Genomic DNA, 10,000 nt, shown 5'->3' with positions numbered 1-10,000 from the left:
GAGACACCTTGTGGAGGGTCCAGACTAGAAGTGCACTGGAAACAAATGCCAACTAGGCCAAATGTTTCAGCACTTCCTAAAACAACAAACCCAAACACCAACGCTTAAAGCAACACTAAAGAGTTTTTTGTACCTTAAAATTGTGTTTCCAAAATCATTTCAGTGGTTCATCAACTCGTAACAGGGTGAAAACTGAACAGCACTACCACATTTACTTTGCGGCCCTCTATCGGCTACACCTACGCTATGTAAGTTTACCAGACTGGGTAGCGGATCTGTAGTTCCATGGAATGAGACAAAAGAAACCACAAATTTGACTCGCCTTGATGTCGCAATATACAGTACATAAAATCATTCAATCAACATACTCTGCCCTGTCTGTGGACATTGCTATTTGCAGGTCAAACAAACAGCGTGTGTGTGCCAGAGGAAAAGTGCTCTAGTGCTCTACTGTAGTGCTCGTGCTTTTCAATTCCCCAGAAATAAGGAGCACATCGCATCGCAGCGCAGCACTGAGCAGCCAGGGACAGGCATCATCAGCTGGAGTGGTCATGTGTGGCCTGGTCTTGCCCACTCCTAATATACTGTGTGCCAAGGGCCGTCTAGTCTACACCACAAATGATAACAACGCAGATAACAGCAAGTGCCTCCGAATGCTTCACTTTAGCCCGCGCGGTAACTGCCTTCCGATGGCCTCCTAGTGGACTCTAATGTAATGTAATGTAATGTCCGCAACACTGCTTTGAGCTCCCATGTTTGAATGTTAAAAAACAGGCAACGTTTTGACCCTGCTGGGTCAACTTCAGGCTCCTCGACTCTGTTCACACTTCTCAAAAAACGTTCTAAAAGTGACCCCTGACAATACAGTAGGTGCATCCTATGGTGTTTAAAAAAGTACCTGTGAACATGAAACCTGTATGCTCCGATGAAGACACTTTAATGTCGCAACACGCAAGCCCACCTAAATCTAAGGCTTTTTAACTATAAAAAGCAGTGTGCCTTTTGGTGAGACATAGCCTACACTCCTCAACGAAGCTCTACAACTCTTTTAAGAAGTGAAGTGACCCCTGACAATATTGCTCTTTATTTCATTCTTGTTCTAGTTTATGTGTGGACCACTTCACTCTTGACTGTGCAGTTATTGCCTTTCCGATGCCCTCACTTTTATGTGCTGCCCACACATTTTACAGTCGGATTTTACATTGGACTCATTCTCTGTCAGGCAGGTGTGTGTGTATGTGTGTGTGTGTGTGTGTGTGGGTGTGTGTGTTTGGCTCGTACCCCACTTGTTGAGCTCGTAGGTGAGGATGAGGCTCTGGGCGTGGACGAGCGAGGCGTGTGTGTGTGTGTGTGTGTGTGTGTTCAGCTCGTACCCCACTCGTTGAGCTCGTAGGTGAGGATGAGGCTCTGGGTGTGGACGAGCGAGGCGTGTGTGTGTGTGTGTGTGTGTGTGTGTGTGTGTGTGTGTGTGTGTGTGTGTTATCTGTGTGTTCAGCTCGTACCCCACTCGTTGAGCTCGTAGGTGAGGATGAGGCTCTGGGCGTGGATAAGCGAGGCGTCCTCGCCCTGCTCGCGCAGGAAGTCGCGCAGGTCGACGGTGGACAGCACGGTGCCGTTGGCCGAGTACTGCTGGAACACGGCGTCCAGCTCCGGCCGCCGCAGCAGCTCGCGGCAGAACAGCTCGATCTCGCCGTGCTGGAGACGCCCGTCCGCAGTGCGATCACACTTCTGCAACACACACACACATATACACACACACGCGCACACACACACACACACATGCGCAAACACACACACATGTGCACACATGCGCAAACACAAACACATGTGCACACATGCACGCACACACATACACACACACACACACACACACACACACAAACACACACACACACACACACAGACACACACATACACACATACAGTACACACCACTTGTTAACACAGAAAAGCAGGAAGGCAGAGACAGGGACACATCATCTGGGCCTGAGCCTCATTTATGCAATATACAGCAAAAGTATTTAGCAATCACATGTATATGAATGCATACATATTGTAAATGTAGCCCTCTCGCTTTATCTCTCTCTCTCTCTCACACACACACACACACACACACACACACACACACACACACACGCACAAATGTACACAGACACACATGCACGCACACACAGACATACACGCACACACACATACGTACACTCACGCACTCGCACACGCACACACACATGCCACATGCACTCTCCACACACACCCACACATGCACTCTCCACCTTCACCCACACATGCACTCTCCACACACACACACACACACACACACACACACACACACACACACACACACACACACACACACACACACACACACACACACACACACACACACACACACACACACACACACACACACACACACACACACAGAAGCAGACATGGATGGCTTTGGAGTGCCGCGTTTGCATGCGATCTCAGCTAATTTGAGAGCTCCTGTCTAAAGGCAGAGAGGCCTATCATTAAAGCTATACATACGTACAGCCTGCCCCTCATGTGGTTGCAGAGTACTCATTCCCAAAGGCTCAAGCATATAATGTACACACAGACCTGTATGCATTGGATGAGTGACCACCTCAGATGAGCAGATTTAGCACATCATGATGGATATACAGTACAGTACAGTACTTCACTGGAGATCAGATCCACGTGGATCCTCAGCACTTTGCTTCTGCACCTTTTGTGTGTGTGTGTGTGTGTGTGTGTGTGTGTGTGTGTGTGTGTGTGTGCGTGTGTGTGTGTATGTGTGAGTGTCTGTGTGGGTGTATGTGCATGTGCACAAGTGTGTGTGTGTGTGTGTGTGTTTTATGAGAATGAATAATTGTGAATTTCGTTAGAGGGAAATATGGAACAGGATATTTCTGTGTGTGTAGGTGAATGGGTGGATTCATGTGTGTGTATGCATCTTACATTTTTACATGTAAATGTGTACTTATCTGTAAGCATAAATGGTGTGTGTGTGTGTGTGTGTGTGTGTGTGTGTGTGTGTGTGTGTGCATGTGTGTGAGTGTGTGTGTGTGCGCGCGTATGTATGTGTGTATGTGTCTGTGTGGGTGTATGTGCATGTGCACAAGTGTGTGTGTGTGTGTGTGTGTGTGTGTGTGTTTTTATGAGAAAGAATCATTGTGAATTTCAATAGAGGGAAACAGGGAACAGGATGTTTTTGGGTGTGAGTGTGTGTAGGTGGGTGGATGGATTAACGTGTGTGTGTGTGTGTGTGTGTGTGTGTGTGTGTGTACAGTATGTACATACTGTATTTGTGTGTATGTGCATGTTCATATGTGTGTGTGCATATGTGTGTGTGTGTGTGTGTGTGTGTGTACTGACCTTGAAGAGGCTGCGTGCGTACTGCTCGCTCAGGTCGATGTTGATCATCTGCAGCAGCGTCTGCGTCTCCTCGTAGCTCATCTTCCCGTCGTTGTCCTCGTCCGCCTGCTTCAGGTACGCATGGATCCAGGTGTCAAAGGTCAAGGTCACACCAATCACAATCTAGAGAGACCCTAATGCTAACCCCAAACAGCACCGCCACTTTAAATAGAGGGCCAGTGTATCTAAAAAGAAAGGTGCTTAAATGGTTCCTTAAATCTCTGGATGGTTCCACGGAGAGTCAAAACTCTGTGTTGAACCATTACTGTACATCAGGCGAAAGGTTCTTACCATTCATTAAACTGTTGCCTCGATGGTTCTTTGAAGCACTGAAAAAGTTGTTCAATGGCATTGCTCTGAAGAACCGGTACTAGCCCCATTATTTTATGGAGTTTGTATCTAAAAGGGCCCAAACAAACAGACTTCTATTCTCAGTCAAACATCTATCTATCCATCTATTTATCTATAGGATCAATAGTTAAGATTGTTGCTGTGCATGTAAACATAGTCAGTGACTCGTAAGTTCTCTCGGGTTCCGATCCGCATGGGAGGATATTGGTCGAGCTTAAGCGCAATGTTGTCATATTCTAAATACCACCAATTTTATTTTTCATTTTACCACCTTTTATTGGTTGTGTGCCAATAAAAGTATCCATGTATGTACAATATGTACCTATGTATGTATGTATGTACACATATGCATGTATGTATGTATGTATCTATAAGATGGGGTTCCGATCCGTATCCAGAGGATATTGGTCGAGCTTCTGGGCCTGGGTCATGTTCTCCATGCGGTCCTGCAGCGTGCGGATCCCGCGCGCCCAGCTCTGGGCGTCCTGCTGGCTGGGGCAGTGGATGTCCAGGCTCTTCCGCGGCCCCTTGAACACGATGGTCAGGCACTCGGCCTCCTGCCCCTTCTTGCCCAGCTTACGCAGCGCCTCCGACTGGCAGCCCTCCATCACACACTCCACATCCGTCACTGAGACTGTGAGAGAGAGAGAGAGAGAGAGAGAGAGAGAGAGAGGGAGAGAGAGAGAGAGAGAGAGAGAGAGAGAGAGGGAAGGAGAGATAGAGAGAGAGAGAGGGAGAGAGGAAGGAGAGAGAGAGGGAGAGACAGAGAGAGAGAGAGAGAGAGAGAGAGAGAGAGAGAGAGAGAGAGAGAGAGATAGGGGAGAGAAAGGAGAGGAAGGAGAGAGAGAGAGAGAGAGAGGGAGGGAGGGAGAGAGAGGGGAGAGAGAGGAGAGGAAGTAAGAGAGAGAGAGAGAGAAAGAGAGGATTAATGACAGAAACACAGATGGTCCAGATGATCAGGCATGCTATCATTGACTATGCTTCGGCTTTGTTTACATAAAGCACACTGGAATTACCCCTGTGTTCGAAACGCACTACATGTATATAAATCAACTTGACTTGACTTGACAAGAGTGCAGTGGAACTGCAAGGAAACAAGGTGGATATACTGTAGAGGCAAAAATATGAAGGCTTTTAAAACTAGAAAGGACAAAAGAATGGAGGAAGGATATATGCACTAGGAAGGAGAGGGTTACTGTAAATAAAATAGGAAACCTAGTCAGAGATATCCAGTATACTAAAAAGGAGAGGGAGAGATAGAATCGGACAGTCAGAGATATCCAGTGTACTAAAAAGGAGAGGGAGAGATAGAATAGGATAGTCAGAGATGTGCAGTATACTCAAAAGGAGAGAGAGAGATAGAATAGGATAGTCAGAGATGTGCAGTATGCACTAAGAAGGAGAGAGAGAGATAGAGATATATTTTCTCTATCACTCTCTCCTGCTTGTTACTGAGACGGCAAGCAGGAGAGATGAACAGAAGTGGATGAACAAGGAGGGAGGTGAATATGCAAGGTAGATAGATAGATGGATATAGAGAGAAAGAGAAAGAGAAAGAGAGAGAGAGAAAATACCCAGACAGACAGATAGATAGATAGATAGATAGATACAGTAGATAGATAGATAGATAGACAGATAGATAGATAGACAGACATACATATACCGGTACATAGATACAGATAGCTAGAAAGCTGGGTTGGTAAGAACAAAAGGAAAGATTAAGAGGATCATGCAGGGAATTATAAACAGACGTAAGGTAGACGGATGAGTGGATGGACAGAGGAACAGATGGAGAGAAGACTAAAAAAATGAAGAAAGGAAGGAAGAGACAAAAATGGTGATACACAGTAGAAGCAGGGAGGAAAAGAAAGAGACACAGAGACACAGAGAGACAGTGATCTAGAGAGAAGAGGGGATGAATTAAAAAAAAGAAAAAATATTTCAAAGAACGACAGAGACAGAAGTCATGTGGAAAGAGAGAGAGAGAAAGAGAGAGAGAGAGAGAGAGAGAGAGAGAGAGAGAGAGAGAGAGAGAGAGACTCCACATATACAGTGGAGGACAAGGAGAGTGATGGAAATTCTGAGAGATAAGTGTAAATATGTGTTTTCAATATAGACACACGGGCGAGACTGTTTGAGACTATTTCACGATTAAATAGACAAATGCTTGCCGAGAGACTGGGAGAAGAAAGACTGTTTTAATCCAGACTGAATTACTATTCTGTTAACTGGCAAAACAAGAAGAGGCAGATATTTACATTATGGGTTTGGAGTCTAGGACAGGACAGGTATTGGTCTCAGTCCATTAGTTACATACAGTAAACACAAACACACACACACACACACACACACACACACACACACACACACACACACACACACACACACACACACACACACACACACACACACACACACACACACACACACACACACACACACACACACACACACACACACACACACACACACACACACACACACACACACACACAGACACACACACAGACACTAGCTCCTATAAACACCAGGTCAATAGACCATGAAAAAACATGGACTCTGCATAGCATTCTGCCATGGTACACACAGGTCTCTCGCCCGACCATCTGGTCAGTTTTGTGTTGTGCGCTTGGGTGGACATTAATAACATTTATTAAACAGTGACTATGTCATGCGCCACCACACACACACACACACACACACACACACACACACACACACACACACACACACACACACAGAGAGCAAATAAGCCTTTTCACGTGTAGGTGAAATGATGTTTGCTCTGTTTCAGTAAACACTGGTGTCCATAATGTATCTCCATTTGGTTTGTGTTTTCCCTGACACGTCTTGTTCAAATGTTTCTGATTCATCAAGATATTTTTGCATGGCTACGTTTGCAGATCTTTAATTAAACTGCTCTCAGTAAACAGCTACATTTCTCAAAAGTCACACCAGCATGGTTTACTAGATTGCCAGATTTTGGATTTACCTGAATGCAACATTCCATATTTTATCCCACAACGCACAAATGCTTACCTACACAAATACAAATAACCATACAAACACAAACCCACAAACAAATATACAGTACAAGGCAAGCATAGGAATACAAACACACACACACACACACACACACACAGAATTTGGGATTATACAGATAAGTACATATTTACATGTAAAGAAGTAAGATGCATACACACACATTACCGTAATTCATCCACCAACCTACACACACACACACACACACACACACACACACACACAGTGGATTCAGGGCACATATTTTCAGGGCTTAACAGACAACCTGTCATTTATGATCATGGCCAGGGCGGGGTTTTCACACACACACCCTCCTGCTGGAGGTCTGTGAGCAGGGATCCCATACAAGCATACGCACACACACAGACACACACACACACACACACACACACACACACACACACTACAACTATACAAAGACACACACACAGACACATAGGCACACACACACACACACACACACACTACAACTATACACTGACACTCAGATACACAGACACTTTAATTACATACACACACCAACACTACAACTACACACACAGAAACAGACACATGCACACACACCCTCCTGCTGGTGGTCTTAAGCAAGGGATTCCATACAAGCGTGCACACACTCACACACACACACACACACACACACACACACACACACACACACACTACTGCCAGTGGTCTGCAGGCAGGCATCCCACACACACACACACACACACACTACTGCCAGTGGTCTGCAGGCAGGCATCCCATACAAGCACACAAACTACACACTCCACACTCCACACACACTTGAGGTCCTGCCCTCTAACCACATCACTCAAAAACAAACATCATTCGTTAGAGCATCATCAATTGAAGACCGCGCTGCTGCTATGTAAAGACCTCAGCAGGAGCTGCTCGCGAGCGGCCAGTGATTATCCACTGAACACAGGACGGACCCATTTCTGCGGCTTACAGAAATCATACGCCTCAATTAGAGCCGTGCAGGCTGTACCACTTACACTAAGGCGATGCCCCCCCCCCCCCCCACTCACCCCCCCGTCTGAACTAAAAATAGGCGCCCTGTAATGAAAGCTGGCCTTGTGGCCACTAGGCTGATGTTTCTTGGGCGTCTACCACTGCCTAAATTAGGGGGGGGGGGGGGGGTGGGGGGGAGGCCGCCCACCTCCTGAGAAGCAGGGAGTCTCCATGGAGCCTCTCTTTGGAGTCCTTTGTGCTCTCCGAGTCTCGACACTGCCGGCAGGGCTTAAGTCTCAGAGGCAACTCGGTACAGCGGCGGCGGCGGTGGCGGCAGTGGTGGTGGTGGAGCTGATAAATCCCTATTGCGAACAGAATGAATTTACCCTCCGCCGTGCAGTGAGTGAGTGAGTTCTGATGAAAAAAAAAAAATTCGCTTCTCAGAAAAGCTCTTTTTCTGAAGGCGAGAACACAGCAGTGTTTAAAGCGACAATTGCAATCTGTTCGCAGTGCAGTGCAGTGCAGGCATACTTGAGCAAAATCTATGCAACAAGAGCATGTGGTTTTCGATTTAGCGACAACAATTCAATAGAGCCCTTCACGGTTCACCTCACACAAAAGGTGTGTGCATGTTGGCGTCAGAAAGCTTTCCATCCCATTGAATTGTGTGTGTGTGTGAATTGACTGAAACTTTAAGGAAATGTCAAGAAAAATGCTTCCTTTTCCTACTTTTTAGCATGTATGAATTGCACGCGTGTTTGAATTGACTGAAACGTTAAGGAAATGTGAAGAAAAATGCTTACTTGTACTACTATTTAGCATGTAGACACGCTGGGCTTGTCATTGATAACCATTAGCTAAGACTAATTTATCAAGGTATGGTTCTTGGCTAACAATTACAGTGCATACCCTGCACTGCTCTTCAGAGAACATCTCTTCTCATAGCACTACTACAGACAATTGCACTCATTCATGCACTTATTACCCTCATTGATGCGCTTAGGTCTTTAATTTGTTGTAGAAGTGCTCTAAAAAGCTTAAATGTTTCTACCATGTTGTAAGTCGCTTTGGTTAAAAAGCGTCAGCCAAATGTAATGTAATGTAATGTAATGTAATGTAATGTAATGTAATGTAATGCAATGTAATTCCAGTGCATACCCTGACAGCTCAACATGCCAGTCTATTAGTGGCGCCATTTTCTGACTCCATGCTAGCCTGACGAGCCAGACCCACATCAAGATGTAGGGTCTGGACACTCACCGTAGACAGGGCTCAATTGAGGGGTGGGATAAACAGTTGTCTTTCAAATTCCCTCCCCGCAATTAGGATAATGCTAAACGAATCATCTTCTTGTTTTCAAGTAGCAGGATGCGTAACCTTCCCTCTCCACGCAAATAGGATAACGCTAAACGAATCATCTTCTTGTTTTCAAATAACAGGATGCGTTACCGTCGCAACTTCTGGTCGCATGTCAGTCACCATTATGTTAAGCCCACCCACCGACTCTATACACGCTGTGATTGGCCCGCTGTTTTTCGAGTTCTCAGCTCCCTGGCTCTATGGATCGTGCCTAGACTGCCCCCGCCAGCCAAATTACATTTGCTGCCGCTAGGGGCGTCTAGATTTCTAGGCTAACTCCATGCTGCTTGCGCACCCAACCTAGACTCTGGATAATAACAAACGTTTGAAGGGTTCTATAAATTCTTCAAAGAGTTGATTATTTATAGTCATACGTACAGTAGAATATATTCGCGTACGGTAGCTATCAGAGGACAACAGGGATCATTCTAACGAGAAAGCGGCGAAACAAGTATACAAAAACAATACTGTTATAACCAGTTAAAAAACAACACAGTTATAACCAGTTAAAAACGACACAGTTACCACAATCAGTTCCAAGGTGTCACTAGTTCACAGTTTCAGTTGCACTTCCATAGACAGACTGACAGACTGACAGTGTGGCCGACTCATTCATAGTCAAGTGATTTCAAGTAAGCTTCTTGGGTCACTAATCAGGCCTAATGTCTGACCTTTTTAACACTAGTTACTCACACACACACACACACACACACACACAATTACTCAACTATGCACATCCTCCTAGTTGCGTGCTAACTCATGAAATTTGTGCTCCCTGTTCAACCTACTGACACAGTCCCACACAATGTCTCAGCCAAAAACGCAACCCCCCCATACACACGCACACACACACACACACACACACACACACACACACTCA

General features: G+C 45.7%; 1 protein-coding gene across 3 annotated transcripts in view; it reads right to left on the bottom strand.

The window, feature by feature from the left end:
* Positions 1-10,000, bottom strand: part of plcd3b (phospholipase C, delta 3b) — a 30,413-nt gene that overhangs the window by 12,703 nt on the left and 7,710 nt on the right. For 2 of the 3 annotated variants that reach the window (XM_062525849.1, XM_062525850.1), the window contains exons 3-5: positions 4,174-4,402; positions 3,379-3,508; positions 1,503-1,728 (exon numbers count right to left, since the gene is read on the bottom strand). In XM_062525849.1, the coding sequence (XP_062381833.1) occupies positions 1,503-1,728; positions 3,379-3,508; positions 4,174-4,402 (585 nt within the window). Of the gene's footprint in view, positions 1-1,502; positions 1,729-3,378; positions 3,509-4,173; positions 4,403-7,969; positions 8,083-10,000 lie in introns of those variants that run through there. The other variant, XM_062525851.1, reaches the window with a different exon arrangement.

The sequence above is a fragment of the Sardina pilchardus genome, chromosome 22 (assembly GCF_963854185.1).
Source record: "Sardina pilchardus chromosome 22, fSarPil1.1, whole genome shotgun sequence".
NCBI lineage: Eukaryota > Metazoa > Chordata > Actinopteri > Clupeiformes > Clupeidae > Sardina > Sardina pilchardus.
Note: the sequence above shows the minus strand (reverse complement) of the source record. Positions and strands in the feature narration are given on the sequence as shown.